The sequence below is a fragment of the Corticium candelabrum genome, chromosome 3 (genome assembly GCF_963422355.1).
Source record: "Corticium candelabrum chromosome 3, ooCorCand1.1, whole genome shotgun sequence".
NCBI lineage: Eukaryota > Metazoa > Porifera > Homoscleromorpha > Homosclerophorida > Plakinidae > Corticium > Corticium candelabrum.
In genome coordinates, this window is record NC_085087.1 from 4,814,056 (window position 1) to 4,830,458 (window position 16,403).

Consider the following 16,403-nt stretch of genomic DNA (forward strand, 5'->3'; position numbering starts at 1 on the left):
GATTGAGGTTGCGTTCAACGTTAGGGGTTCCCGATCGCCGTGATCCTTTCAGAGCCGTATCTATACGGCTCTGCATCTCCAGTTTCACCGCAAATATAAATTTATTAGACCTAACGCATGCTTTTGAAATAGAAGGTGACTTACTGATTAGAAACTTATTACTTAACTTACTCCATGCACTCTATGTGGTGTCTTGAGAGTAATTAGTAAGAGAAGTTATTAATATGGATTGAATTACAACTAAAGACTTGCATTGGTTGTTAGAGATTAGAAGAGCTGTACGAAACTAGTAGAGCTAGTGCCTATTCTGTTTGTTCGTATAGAGTTTATTGTAAGGAAATATAATACCAGTACTGAAACCCGTGAACATACGTAACACTCTACAGTATACATTGGCTTACATCGCGAAGAGAATGTGTTGCTATGCTACAAATTTAATTTATATAAAACAAATTTTCTTAGAGTCGGAGTTTGACAATTCGAGCGAAGACCATGAAATTGCGTACCCTGGAGTTAACCATGACAAGAAATTTTACTTGTATTTCAAAGTTTACGCAAATTTTGCATAATCGTTTAAGTACCGAGTCAAAAGTCTTGTTAGCTAAACGTCTTCGTCAAGAGTAAACTTCATAGTTATGTTTTTTTTATGCTAGCATACGTGACAGCAGCGGAAGAAGAAACTGCAGGGCCCACCGTGTTGTTTCCAAACTGCAACTCAGCATACTCCAAAGTCTAAAATTGAAAACAATAACAGCAATTCATTTTCATGTCATGATACAGTTTATGTGTTTGAATTACCGACGACGTTGCGGTGCTGTCGTCGTGCCTCGTATTTGGAGAACGGGCAGTTGAATGAGTAATGTGAGGATTTGCTGCGTTGTTGCCTTCTTGGCTCGATATCTGGTTAACTGTTAATGTATTGTCGTACTCGATTTTCGGCTGTGAATTTGCCGTTTTAGTCTTTACTGGTGTGGCATACATTGCTTTTGCGTCTTCTTCGCAAAGTAACTCAGATTCGTCAAGCTTGACGCCCTAAATAAAATAGGATCGATAATTCACTTGAATAGTAACAAACAGTTACATGATGAGAAGGTAGCTGCGAATGCTAACTTGCGTACAGTAATGTTGCACAACACACTCTTACTAGCTAAACTGCAGAGGTCTAATAGACATAACGTGGCTATTTTTTGCTTACTGTTTACTGCCAAGAGATTCAAACATTTGTTTCTGAAATTCGCTTCAAGAACGATTCTATTGTAACTAGTTTGTATGCATTAGAATTATTTGCTTATTGGAATTACCTGAGAGACCATGTTGGTCTCAGCTTGAGACAAAGTCGAGTAAAGAAGACATTCGAGTGGGTTAGTTGGCGAAGAGTCTAATGCATGCTTGCTTGCTAGGACCATTGATGGCTGCGGTTCTGCTGTTACAGTTGCAGACTCTTTAATGAAAGGTGATACCACCGCTCGCTTCTTTATTGGTATTGCATACACAGTTGGTTCTGATTCCATCATGTCATCGTCCCTAGAGAAGTGGTCAAATTTAGAAAACTATTATAACCAAATATGTATGAATACTTTGATTCTTGACTTGCTGCTCTTGATAGTCGTTTCTCTAATCACACAATGGAGGACAAAGCGTAATGATCTATTGGGTTTGTATTGTAATACTACAACTTACTTCTAACGTAACATATGATGAGAAAGACAACAAGTATTAGCGCTGCAATACTAATAATGGCAATAATTGCTGATGCCCAAATTGGAAATCCTGAAGAAGCAATGTTTGAAATATTGGTCAAATTTGATCAGACATGACTACCTGATGAAGTCTTATTGTCATTTTCTTCTGCAGTGTTTTTTGTCGTTGCACCGATTATGTATGAAGAAACAGATGATTCAGACGGTTTGCGGGTACCGACTGCATTGTAAGTAATAATAGGTGGAGTATTGGATTTAACGTTTTGAGGATTTGGAGTGCCTGCGATGTGCAAACAAATACTCTAATTATGCTCTCTTCGTTCATGTCAATTGTTTAGTGTAAAGTCAACTAACTTTGAAATTTTGGAACACTAATTGTAACATTTGACTGTCCAAAACAGTTTTCTGCTGCCACAGTAACATTTTCTGCATCTTTGACGTTTTGAAGCACGAAGTAGATACAGTTTTCTTCTAATTCAACAGAACTGTTGACGATTTGGTTGGCTTGTTGATCAATTTTCAGAGAAGGCTTTGGATTTCCGGTAACGTTGAAACAAGCTTTTACACGAGATTTTGAGTTACTCGTTATAATTGCCGATTGCTCTGAGATTGTGGGAAGATCTGTATATGCGCAAAAATTGAATTCTATTACCATTAACTAGTAAAAATATGTTTAATCAGGGGCATCTCTCATATGGTTGAAAGGATTTACAACGACTAGCCAAATGGTAGTATCATAAGAGCAGCAGAAGTTCAATATCAAATTATTTGCACAAAACTATCTCACAATTTGCATGCCAAATTTGGACCATGATTTAATCTATTATGAAATAGCCAGGAAAAATGAGAGTTTTAGTAATTTATAAATTAGTATATTAATAGACATGTAGATGAAATTGAGGTATTTTTATTTAACATTAGAAACAGCAGAAAAAAATTTATTATATTTTTGAAGAAAACAGCTTACAATATAATTTAGCTTGCATGTCTAGAAAACATGCATCTAGAATGAATGGTAAAACATGAAATCGTGCACTGAGACGGTCTTATTCAATCGTTTACTGAGATGGAATTTTTAGATTCATCAGAGCATTGCCCAAGACCATAAATCAATCAAATGATGGCATCCGTAGCAAACGTATATCAAGAACATGCATGCATGACGCCCAGGTGCCAAAAAGATCGGTTTACGAGCACTCTAGAAACCTTTTGAGATACGTCTCTTATAAAGTAGATAATATACATAACAGTGAGAGTTAATGTATTTATACTATTTTAAAAATTAAGTTACTCTAATGTAGAAATTATACATATATTAATTGCTCTTAGTTATAATTTATCTTACCACCGATACGTAAAGTCGCTGTTTCTGAATAAAATCTCGTAGAATTAGGTAGCGCAGCTGTATATCGTAGGCGCACACCATCGTATTCCTTTGTAGTACCATTGACTGTGAGCTTTCTGTAAAACGGCTTGAACATTGTCCGATATTTTCGTCCGTTTGACTGGTTGACGTTATTTCCCCAATGATAGGTAATATTAATTTTAAAAGCGTTGACGGTCCAAGTATAATTTCGAGACGGTACTAACTTCTGAGGGTTATCGCTTATTAGATGTTTATGTGGTACGAGTTGGATATTTGATCCAATAAGACTGTACAGCGTAACATTTTCTTTGTACAGCAAGACATCTATACAGAAAGCAGCTGGTCAATATCAGTTAAGTTGTAACAAGTTAGTAACTTTCTAATTAATGCACTCTGCAGTCCCACTCTCTTACAAAATTTTACAAATGCAGACCAAGCATGCGCATGACGATTTACCTTTGCTATCAGTTTGACAAAGTACTGTTTGCTCACTAGCGACTGACTCCAAAACAGCGACAACAATAGATACCCGAAAGACAAATAGATGGAAGGTCAAGCGCTTGTCGAACATTGCTGAGTCTGAACATAATATAGGTACAACATGGCTGATGACCATAGTACTGCAATTCACCATACTTTACAAAGAAAGAACTTCTTACTCAAGCAAGGCACAACAAAATTGTGATAAAATTGTTTGATCTCGCCGCCAATAGTCACATTTATCAGCACAGACTGTAGGTCTTTGTCTCTTTGCGCAAGTCACACGAACGTGGCGTGATATCTACCAAGCATACCACCTTTCAAATATCCCGTACGTACATGTCAATATTTCTATTGATATCAGTTCTACGGTAATTTTGCATTTTTCTAGGTACTATGTTCTTTTATCGACTCAATGAAGTTGGGAGATACCATAGCTAGTTACCTACGTACTGTGCTATCAGTACAGGTCAAACCATTGTATGTGATATTGTAATCATCATATCATTGACGTAAACATTATGTATATCTAAAGTCTGGGGAGCAAGACAACTCTAAACATTATATCAACAAAATACTTAACTAATTCAAAAATTGAAATTTATATGTCTAAACAATCACACCATTCCGAGGGATAAATGGCAACTGATTGTCGTAGTCGGTACTAAGAAGGTAAACTATTACAACGGTTAGGTGTATTTTAAGTTAATAAGCGTAGAAATGCGTTTGGTAGGTGTATGTTAAATAGACAAGGTAATCTATAGTTAATTACAAAGCAAACGATTTTAAATCAAATTTAAAATCTTTGATTCTATTTTGCACATACTAGTAGCTGCATTGTCTTAAATTTTTGTAAATGCCATTTATAATTTTATATCCAATGTATTGTATCTGTCACGCTTACAATCGTTTTAGTTATGTATGTCAGTATCTGCATGTTGTTGTCTTAATCCAATTTTAGATTTTAGGTCACTATTATGCCTTATTCTGAGGGATTGCAAATTCTAACGCTATCGATATTTGTCACACAAAAGGACAGTTGGCACAGCAAAATAAAGACAGAAGCGACAATGACCATTGTAGTCGAAACTTTTATATTTAGCTAAACAATAGCAAAGTTATAAGTGGTATTTTGCTAAATTAGTAAATATTAATATAAATAAAATGATCCTAATCTTTGTAAATGTCACGTAGTTCAAACTCGTTCTTGTGTGATAATGTAACTAAAAAATTATTGTCGATGTGAGACATTTTACGTAAGAATTTGGTTTCTAATGCGATTTTATTTCCATGCAAGAATTCTGTAAATTAATTTGACGCATCATTCGTAGAGTGATTTAGACTTGGAACTTTCCATATACCTAGCGCTTGCAATGACTTCGTACACTCAACTGTCTGAGTACTGTACGTTTGGTATGACGAAAAATTGACACACACGATTATAAACATGACCTAATGACTTGTCAATGTGACAAAATCGTAGTTCATCATGTGACTAAGTTACATTGCATCGTATGCTTATTATGCACGTGACTGACACTGTGATCTCTGATAAAACTCAACATTAAAGGGTTTTGTTAGCATTAGACATCGGTTGTTTAGATTTATATATTTGTTGCTGAAACTTGTAGATTGCTATTATTTTAGCAGTTGTAGTCAAAATAATCCTAACATTTGAAATTATATACGACAATTTATTTGACAAACAGATAATCAATATATCATTCATGCGAACATCAGACAAGGTTTCATGTTTGTTGTTGTGGTCGGTAGCAACAAGGTATAGACCATTATATATCAATTAGGTTTTCTTCCAGTGCGTGAAATGAGTTCGCTATTAAATCGTCTGTGTAACATTGCAATCTTAACTAGTCCATTACCAGTTAACTATTTGAAATCAAAATTTGACAAAGATTTAATGTGAATTTTGACGTAACTGCATTTTCCTTGTTTCTTGCTAATTTGTTTTATAAGTAATGTCTGATCTCTAAGAAATATGCGAATTGTTATGTCTCTGCTAAATGCTTATTGTTAATAACTTTGTTATTCTGACGTTATTTCTATGTTTCTACTTAGATCGTCTTTTAGATTTAATACACGTAAACATCAACGGTGCAAGTTCCTAATTTGCATTACATGTAAATTTTTCCGTTTTTACAAAAATGCATTTAATCATTTTATACTTCACTTTCGATACAGCTTCAGCTGAAACAGGTCTACACTAGTTTCTTTAAAGTTAAGCGGGTTTTGTCAGCCAATGAAGTTAAAGTGCAAACATCTGTAGCAACAGCATTGTTGTGACAACTGAAGAATTAAACTGCAGCTCCGTAGGCTGGATTTTCTTGAATAGCAAAATCGGATGGTTTAACATAAGATGACTCCAGTCTCACTTGCCTTACTTGATCTTCATTAGGTATGTATTTATAGATATGGCTAGTCTCCTCATTCGTTGGATTCGATGACTTCACTGCTCCATCAATAAACACACTTCTACTTAGTATATATTGTAACTAGTTAATTATATATTGTAACTAGTTAATTGTAAAATTGTAACTAATTAATAATATTTTGCAAATAGACAATTGTGCTATTGTAATAGTAACATAATAATTATTTTATATAAAATATGCATTTTAACATAAACAAGAAATCATATATAGAAACAGATCTTTGAAATACACTTTATTATAGATACGTAATTTGATGGACAAAGAAAATGACATCGATCAGTTAAGTCTATATCTTTTGACTGACTCTTTGCAAACGTTTGCAGTTGGAGATCGCTTTACCACCACTGAGAGGCTATCAAGACGTTTCCTATACAAACTCCAATGGACTTCGTTGTGTAGTGGCGGAGTATTAAATTTGCTATCGAATGAAATACAAAAATCCCATTGATCTAGACGAAACCATGACTTAAATTTTGCTGCAGATGAAGGTTTCAATAAGCACATTATACGCCTCTGTAAGAGACTTGCACGAAGCCACAAATATAACCAGGTCATGACGAACGCCGAACGCTATGGTCAACAACATTTATCATATGCCTGTAATGCAAATGCTTCATGGAGTGTCGCCAATATCAACGGATCCATGATCGTTTCCTCGAAAGAAAACATATCGTCTGGCTGTTAATCGGGTAACTTTGATGCAGCTATAAGTTGGGCTGCGCCATGAAATCGTTGTACGCTTGTTGTACGAGTTACGAGCAAGGATTGATGGAGCGATGATGAAAAGACTTACGTTTTAGGCAACTAATTAACTCTCTTTGAATATCTATATATCCTTAGATACTGTTCATCAAACAATAGGTTTTGATTTTATCAATAGTCAATTAAAACGCTATTTTTAATATGGTAATTATTTGGCAAATATGTGTAAATACTTCGAATGTTGACTTGCTGCTTTGTATGATGTGTTCACCATTATTGAGAAGCTATCAAGACGTTTCGTAGCTATACAAACTCGAATGGTCTTTTGAGTGGTGTCTGAGTATCAAATTTGCTGTCGAAAGAAGTCCAAAAATCCGATTGATCTAAACGAAACGATGACTTCAATTTGGCTGCAGGGGACGGTTTGCATGAACACTTTATAAGAAACTTTCCCGAAGCCACAAAAATTAACCAGGTTATGACAAACGCTGCACGCAATGGTCAACAACACACATCGTACGCCTGTACCGCAAATGCATCGTTTAATGCCGCCAATCTCAATGGATCCATGATTATTTCCTCGAAAGAAAACATATCGACTGGCTGTTAATCAACTAACTTTGATGCGTCTATAAGTTGGGCTGCGCTATTTAAACGGTTTACGCTTGTTGTACGAGTTAGCAGCCATGATTGTTCGAGCGATGATGAAAGGCTTATGTTTTAGGCAACTCTTTTTGAATATCTATATATCCTTAAGTGTTGTTCAGCAAACAATAGGTTCTGATTCTATCAATAAATTAATTAAAACACTATTTTTAATATAGTAATTATTTTTTTATATATGTTAGATACTTTGAATGTTGACTTGCTGCTTTGTGTTATGTGTTCTCTAATCCAACAATGTATGACAACAAGTAAATATAGCGTGAATGCATGCAGAATACCACAACTTACTTCTAACATAAAATATGATAATACAGAGAAAAACATGATAGACCGCAATACTAAATATAGAAATAATTGCGTATGCCCAAATTGGAAATCCTGAAAAGAAAAGGGATTAAAAATACTAGAACACCAAATATTAGTCATACATAGTTACCTGATTAAGTTGTATTGCTCTTTTCTTCTGCAGTACTTTGTACGGTTGCCCAAAAAATCGGTTTTCGTGCACTCTGGAAACTTTTTTGAGATATGTCTCTGATAACTTAGGATAATATTCATAATAGTGAGAGATAATGCACTTATACCATATTAAACATTAAAGTATTTCAATGAATAAATTAATTATTTATTAATTATTTATTGCTTTTAGTTATAACTTAGATTATCATCGACACGAAAAGTCGCCGTTTTTGAAAGAAATCTCTTAGAATTACGTAGCACAACTGTATATCTTAGGCGCACACCATCGTATTCCTTTGTAATACCATTTACTTTGAGTTTTTTTTTGTAAACCGCCTAGAAGATTGTCCGATATTCTTTTCCGTTTGACGTTTTTACTGGTTTTTGCCACTGATAGGTAAAATTAGTTGCAAAGGCGTTGATGTCCTAACTATAGTTTTCAGACAGTACAAAATTGTTTGAATTTCCGTTTATTGGAAATCTTGCGGTACGAATACGATATTTGATCCAACAATACTGTAAAGCTTAATATTTTTTCGTACAGCAGGACATCTATACAGAAACTAGTAATCAATATCAGTTAAGTTGTAACAATTTAGTAACTTTTGTTATTAATGCACTCGGCAGTCTCACTCTCTTTAAAAAATTTGCAAATGCAGGCCAAGCATGCGCGTGACGATTTACCTTTTCTATTAGTTTGACAAAGTACTGTTTGCTCACTAGCGACTGACTCCAAAATAGGGACAACAATAGATACCCGAAAGACAAATAGACGAAAGGTCAAAAGCTTGTGAAACATTGCTGAGTCTGAACATAATGTAGGTACAACATGGCTGATAACAATAGTACTGCAATTCTCCACACTTTACAAAGAGAGAACTTCTTACTCTAGCAAGACACAACAAAATTGTGACAAGGTTTTTCAATCTCGCTACCAATAGTCACATTTATCAGCACATACTGTAGGTCTTTGTGTCCTGGCACGAGTGACACGAACGCGGCGTGATATCTGTAAAGCACACCGCCTTTCAAATATCCCGTTCGTCATGACAATATTTTAGCTGTTGATATTGTTTCTACGGTAGTTCATTAAGGTAACATTAGTTTGTCTCTTTTCGAGAAAATAGGTACCGGCTAGGCTATGCTTTGCTGCGCTACCGCTTGTATACAGTAAACTCTAGATACCATGTCCTTTTTATCGACTCAATGCAGTTAGGCGATACCCTAGCTAGTTACGTACATGCTGTTCTAGCAGTTCTGGTCGAATTATATCATGTGATATTGCAATCATCAGATCATTGATTTAAGCAAAACGTATATATAGAGTCTGGAGAGGAAGACAACACCAACCTTTTATTTACGAAATACTTAACTAATTCAAAAATTAAAATTTATATGTACAAAAAATCACACTATGCCAAAGAATAAAGGGCAACTGCTTGTCGTGGTCGGTACTAAGATGGTAAACAGTTGAGAAGTTAGGTGTATTTTTGTTTACCACGCGTAGAAATGCGTTAGGTAAGTGTTTGTTTAATCAACAAGGTAATCTATAGTTAGTTACCAAGCAAATAATTTTAAATAAAATTTATAAATTTTGATTTTAATTTTTACATACTAGTAGCTGTATTTCCTTAAATTTTTGTTAACGCCATTTATGATTTATTATCCAATATATCGTATCTGTCACGCTTACAATCGTGTTAGTTATGTATGACACTATCTGCATGTTGTTGCCTTAATCTAATTTTAGATTTTTGGTTATTAGTATGGCATGTTCTGCGGGATTGCAAATTCTAGCATTGTCGATATTTGTCAGACAAAAGGACAGTTGCCACAAAAAATACAGATGGAATCAACAATGAGCGCTGTAGTTCAAACTTTTACATTTAGATCAATAATAGCAAAGTTATAAGTGGTATTTTGCTAAAATTGTGAATATTAATATAAATGAAATGATTCAATCTTTGGAGGTGTTACGTAGTTCAAACTCGTTCTTGTGTGATAATGTAACTAAAATCATTATTGTCGATGTGAGACATTTCACGTAAGAATTTGCTTTCTGATACGGTTTTATAATAATATATTTCACATCGTACCAACAGGTACAGCCTCTCACAAATGAGAGAAATATACGTACAAACCCACACACATTCACATAGACACCTCAAAACAAACAGACAGCTAAGTATATAACAGAGAACGTAATTCCTTCAGCGAGATGGCAAAAAAATTAGTATGCACATCTACAAAAGGCAACGTATCTCTATAGACTTTCCACGATAGTCCTCTAGCTAGGCCATTTCTAGAGTCTAGTAACCGTTTCAACGATAAAGCTTGCACTGTTCGAATCTTCACTGACGCATTGAACATTCAATTACCTAGGCGCTGATACAGTGAGTCTCTCCATCGAAGACCAAGTCCCCGTCGAATACCTTTCCTAAATATGGCGTCAACTGCCATTCGCAATTATTTCCAGGCAAGCATTCTGTACATAATAATAATGTGAAATATCGTTCGCAGAGTGATTTAGATTTGTAACTTTCTATACAATTAGCGTTTGCTTGACTTCGTACACTCAACTTTCTGACTGTTGTACGTTTGGTATGAAGAAAAATTGACTAATGCCTTGTCAAAGTGACAAAATCGTAGTTCATAATGTGATTAAGTTAAATTGCATTGTATGTTTATTGTACACGTGACTGACACTGTGACGTCGGCTCAGACTCAATATCAATGGTTCTGTAAAGCAGTAGAAACATCGGTTGCTTAGATGTATATATTTGTTGTTAAAAGTTATAGATTGCTATTATTTTAGCAGTCCTAGTCAAAACAATTTTAACATTTAAAATTATATACGATATTTAATTGACAAACGGATGATTTCTATCAATCATGTGAACATCAGTCAAGGTTCAGGTCTACTGTTGTTGTGGCCGGTAGCAACAATTTATAGACCAGTGTATATATAATTAAGTGTCCTTACGTGAAATGCTTTCGTTATTAAATCGTCTGTGTAACATTGCAATCTTAACTAGTCGATTACCAGTTAACTATTTAAAATTAAAATTTTACAAAGATGTAATTTGAATTTTAACATAACTACATACTCGTTTCTTTGCAATGTTTGATGAATAAGGTCTGATCTTTGAGAAATATGCGAAGTGTTATGTCTCTGCTTCATGCTTATTGTTATTAACTTAATTATTCTGACATTATTTGTATGTTTCCGTTTAAACCGTCTTTTCGATTTTATGTACGTAAATTTCAATCGGTGCAAGCTCCTAATTTGTATTACATGTAAATTTTTTCTATTTTTTGCAAAAATGCATTTAATCATTTTATACTTCACTTCCAATACAGCCTAGGCTGAAACAGATCTGCACTAGTTCCTTAAGGTTAAGCGGGTTTTGTCATCCAACGAAGTTGAAGTGCAATCCTCTATAGCAACAACATAGTTGCGCCAATTGAAGAATTAAACTGCAGCTCCGTAGGCTGGATTTTCTTGAATAGCAAAATCGGATGGTTCAACATAAGATGACTCCAGTCTCACTTGCCTTACTTGATCTTCATTAGGTATGTATTCATAGACATGGCTAGACTCCTCATTCGTTGGATTCGATGACTTCACTCCTCCATCACTAAACATAATTTTAGTTAGTATATATTGTAACTAGTTAATTATTTATTGTAAGTAGGTAATTGTATATTGTTACTAATTAATAATATACTGCAACTACACAATTGTGTTGTTTCAATAGTAACATAATAACTATTTTATATAAAATATGCATTTGAACATAAACAAGAAATCATATATAGAAACAGATCTTTGTAATACACCTTATTATAGAGACGTAATTTTATGGATAAAGGAAATGACATCGATCAGTTAAGTCTATATCTAATGACTGACTCTTTGCTAACGTTTGCAGCTGCAGATCGCTCCGCCACCACAGAGAGGCTATCAAGACGTTTCCTACACAAACTCGAATTGTCTTTGTTGTGTAGTGGCGGAGTATCAAATTTGCTATCGAATGAAGTACAAAAATTCGATTGATCCAGACTATACCATGACTTAAATTTTGCTGCAGGTGACAGTTTCTATAAGCACATCATACGCATCTGCAAGAAACTTGCACGAAGCCACAAAAATTACCCAGTTTATGACGAATGCCGCGCGCAATGGTCAAAACATAATCATATCGTATGCCTGTACTGCAAATGTATCATGGAGTGTCGCTAATCTCAACGAATCCATGATCATTTTCTCGAAAGAAAACATATCGTTTGGCTGTTAATTAAGTAACTTTGATGCGGCTATAAGCTGGGCTGCGCTACGAAAACGTTGTACGCTTATTGTACGAGTTATCAGCCATAATTGATCGACCGATGATGAAGGGTCTTATATTTTAGGCAACTCTCTTTGGATATCTATATATCCTTAGATATTGTTCATCAAACAATAGTTTCTGATTCTATAAATAATTAATTAAAAAATATTTTTAATATAGTAATTATTTGGAAAATATTCTAAATACTTTGAATGCTGACTTGCTGCTTTGTGTGAGGTGCTCTCTAATCCAAAAATGTACAAAAATATGTAAACAAAGCGTGCGTGCATGCAAAATACCACAACTTACTTCTAACATAAAATATGACAAGACAGAGAAAAAATATGACCGCCGCAATACTAAAAATAGAAATAATTGCATACGCCCAAATTGGAAATCCTGAAGAGAAAATGCTTAAAAATATTAGTACACCAAAATTTGGTCATACATGGTTACCTGATGAATTTGTATTGCGCTCTTCTTCTGCAGTACTTTGTGTCGTTGCACCGATTAAGTATGAAGAAACAGGAGATGATTCGGACGGTTTGAGGGTACCGAGTGCATTGTAAGTACTAATATGTGGAGTATTAGATTTCACGTTTTGAGGATTTGGAGTGCCTGCTATGTGCAAACAAATACTCTAATTATGCGTTCTTCGTTCATGTCAATTGTTTAGTGTAAAGTCAACTAACTTTGAAATTTTGGAACACTAATTGTAACATTTGATTGTCCAAAACAGTTTTCTGCTGCCACAGTAACTTTTTCTGCATCTTTGACGTTTTGAAGCACGAAGTAGACACAGTTGTCTTCTATTTGAACAGAACTGTTGACGATTTGGTTGGCTTGTTGATCAATTTTCAGAAAAGGCTTTGGATTTCCGGTAACGTTGAAACAAGCTTTTACATGAGATTTTGAGTTACTTATAATAATTGTCGATTGCTCTGAGATTGTGGGAAAATCTGTATATGCGCAAAAATTGAATTCGATTACCATTAACTAGTAAAAAATATGTTTAATCAGAGGCATATCTCGTACGGTTGAAAGGATTTACAGCGACTAGCCAAATGGTAGTATAATAAGAGCAACAGAAGTTCAATATCAAATTATTTGCACAAAGCTTTCGCACAATTTGCATGCCAAATTTAGACCATGATTTATTCTATTATGAATTAGCAAAGAAAATTAGAGTTTTAGTAATTTATTAAGTAGTATATTAATAGACATTTAGATAAAATTGAGGTCTTTCTATTTAACATTAAAAACAGCAGAAAAAATTTATAATATTTTTGAAGAAAACAGCTTACAATATAATTTAGCTTGCATGTCTAGAAAAAAGCATCTAAAATGAATGGTAAAACATGAAGCCGTGCACTGAGACGGCAATTCACCATACTTTACAAAGAGAGAACTTCTTACTCAAGCAAGGCACAACAAAATTGTGATAAAATTTTTCGATCTCGCCGCCAATAGTCACATGTATCAGCACAGATTGTAGGTCTTTGTCTCTTTGAGCAAGTCACACGAACGTGGCGTGATATCTACAAAGCATACCACCTTTCAAATATCCCGTACGTACATGTCAATATTTCTATTGATATCAGTTCTACGGTAATTTTGCATCTTTTCTAGGTACTATGTTCTTTTATCGACTCAATGCAGTTGGGCAATACCATAGCTAGTTACCTACGTACTGGGCTATCAGTTCAGGTCAAACCATTGTATGTGATATTGTAATCATCATATCATTGACGTAAACATTATGTATATCTAAAGTCTGGGGAGCAAGACAACTCTAAACATTATATCAAAAAAATACTTAACTAAATCAAAAATTGAAATTTATATGTATAAACAATCACACCATTCCGAGGGATAAATGGCAACTGATTGTCGTAGTCGGTACTAAGAAGGTAAACTATTACAACGGTTAGGTGTATTTTAAGTTAATAAGCGTAGAAATGCGTTTGGTAGGTGTATGTTAAATAGACAAGGTAATCTATAGTTAATTACAAAGCAAACGATTTTAAATCAAATTTAAAATCTTTGATTCTATTTTCACATACTAGTAGCTGCATTGTCTTAAATTTTTGTAAATGCCATTTATAATTTTATATCCAATGTATTGTATCTGTCACGCTTACAATCGTTTTAGTTATGTATGTCAGTATCTGCATGTTGTTGTCTTAATCCAATTTTAGATTTTAGGTCACTATTATGCCTTATTCTGAGGGATTACAAATTCTAACGCTATCGATATTTGTCACACAAAAGGACAGTTGGCACAGCAAAATAAAGACAGAAGCGACAATGACCATTGTAGTCGAAACTTTTATATTTAGCTGAACAATAGCAAGTTATAAGTGGTATTTTGCTAAATTAGTAAATATTAATATAAATGAAATGATCCTAATCTTTGTAAATGTCACGTAGTTCAAACTCGTTCTTGTGTGATAATGTAACTAAAAAATTATTGTCGATGTGAGACATTTTACGTAAGAATTTGGTTTCTAATGCGATGGTATTTCCATGCAAGAATTCTGTACATTAATTTGACGCATCATTCGTAGAGTGATTTAGACTTGAAACTTTCCATATACCTAGCGCTTGCAATGACTTCGTACACTCAACTGTCTGAGTACTGTACGTTTGGTATGACGAACAATTGACACACACGATTATAACATGACCTAATGACTTGTCAATGTGACGAAATCGTAGTTCATCATGTGACTAAGTTACATTGCATCGTATGCTTATTGTGCATGTGACTGACACTGTGATCTGTGATAAAACTCAACATTAAAGGGTTCTGTTAGCATTAGACATCGGTTGTTTAGATTTATATATTTGTTGCTGAAACTTGTAGATTGCTATTATTTTAGCAGTTGTAGTCAAAATAATCCTAACATTTGAAATTATATACGACAATTCATTTGACAAACAGATGATCAATATATCATTCATGCGAACATCAGACAAGGTTTCACGTTTGTTGTTGTGGTCGGTAGCAACAATGTATAGACCATTATATATCAATTAGGTTTCCTCCAGTGCGTGAAATGAGTTCGCTATTAAATCGTCTGTGTAACATTGCAATCTTAACTGGTCTATTACCAGTTAACTATTTAAAATCAAAATTTGACAAAGATTTAATGTGAATTTTGACGTAACTGCATTTTCTTTGTTTCTTGCTAATTTGTTTTATAAGTAATGTCTGATCTCTAAGAAATGTGCGAATTGTTATGTCTCTGCTAAATGCTTATTGTTAATAACTTTATTATTCTGGCATTATTTCTATGTTTCTACTTAGATCGTCTTTTAGATTTAATACACGTAAATATCAACGGTGCAAGTTCCTAATGTACATTACACGTAAATTTTTCGGTTTTTACAAAAATGCATTTAATCATTTTATACTTCACTTTCGATACAGCCTCAGCTGGAACAGGTCTACACTAGTTTCTTTAAAGTTAAGCGGGTTTTGTCAGCCAATGAAGTTAAAGTGCAAACATCTCTAGCAACAACATTGTTGTGACAACTGAAGAATTAAGCTGCAGCTCCGTAGGCTGGATTTTCTTGAATAGCAAAATCGGATGGTTTAACATAAGATGACTCCAGTCTCACTTGCCTTACTTGATCTTCATTAGGTATGTATTTATAGACATGGCTAGTCTCCTCATTCGTTGGATTCGATGACTTCACTGCTCCATCAATAAACACAATTCTACTTAGTATATATTGTAACTAGTTAATTATATATTGTAACTAGTTAATTGTCAATTGTAACTAATTAATAATATTTTGCAAATAGACAATTGTGCTATTGTAGTAGTAACATAATAATTATTTTATATAAAATAAGCATTTTAACATAAACAAGAAATCATATATAGAAACAGATCTTTGAAATACACCTAATTATAGATACGTAATTTGATGGACAAAGAAAATGACATCGATCAGTTAAGTCTATATCTTTTGACTGACTCTTTGCAAACGTTTGCAGTTGGAGATTGCTTCACCACCACTGAGAGGCTATCAAGACGTTTCCTATACAAACTCCAATGGACTTCGTTGTGTAGTGGCGGAGTATCAAATTTGCTATCGAATGAAGTACAAAAATCCGATTGATCTAGACGAAACCATGACTTAAATTTTGCTGCAGATGAAGGTTTCAATAAGCACATTATACGCCTCTGTAAGAGACTTGCACGAAGCCACAAATATAACCAGGTCATGACGAACGCCG

At 34.2% G+C, this 16,403-nt stretch overlaps 1 protein-coding gene across 3 annotated transcripts; it reads right to left on the bottom strand.

The window, feature by feature from the left end:
- Positions 1 to 526: 526 nt before the first annotated feature.
- On the bottom strand, positions 527 to 13,617 carry LOC134177095 (uncharacterized). Of its 3 annotated transcripts, none has more exons than XM_062643811.1 (8): positions 13,548 to 13,617; positions 3,523 to 3,645; positions 2,055 to 2,321; positions 1,822 to 1,980; positions 1,681 to 1,770; positions 1,578 to 1,614; positions 799 to 1,524; positions 527 to 732 (listed from the first exon to the last, which is right to left on the bottom strand). In XM_062643811.1, exons 2-7 carry the CDS (start codon positions 3,635 to 3,637, stop codon positions 1,281 to 1,283), a joined length of 912 nt encoding a protein of 303 aa, XP_062499795.1. In that variant the 5' UTR covers positions 3,638 to 3,645; positions 13,548 to 13,617; the 3' UTR covers positions 527 to 732; positions 799 to 1,280. The 3 variants fall into 3 exon arrangements, with proteins under 3 accessions (XP_062499795.1, XP_062499796.1, XP_062499794.1); XM_062643812.1 differs by lacking the exon at positions 13,548 to 13,617 and adding an exon at positions 8,688 to 8,711; XM_062643810.1 differs by lacking the exons at positions 3,523 to 3,645; positions 13,548 to 13,617 and adding an exon at positions 3,046 to 3,265.
- Positions 13,618 to 16,403: the final 2,786 nt, after the last annotated feature.

What these genes read in the sequence shown, in the direction of transcription:
- LOC134177095 (XM_062643810.1), bottom strand. Translation starts at nt 3,181, where the DNA reads ATGTTCAAGCCGTTTTACAGAAAGCTCACAGTCAATGGTACTACAAAG. An exon ending in AGCGACTTTACGTATCGGTG is followed by an intron (nt 2,322 to 3,045) that starts GTAAGATAAATT and finishes GCGCATATACAG; the next exon opens with ATCTTCCCACAATCTCAGAG. An exon ending in TAGTGTTCCAAAATTTCAAA is followed by an intron (nt 1,981 to 2,054) that starts GTTAGTTGACTT and finishes TGCACATCGCAG; the next exon opens with GCACTCCAAATCCTCAAAAC.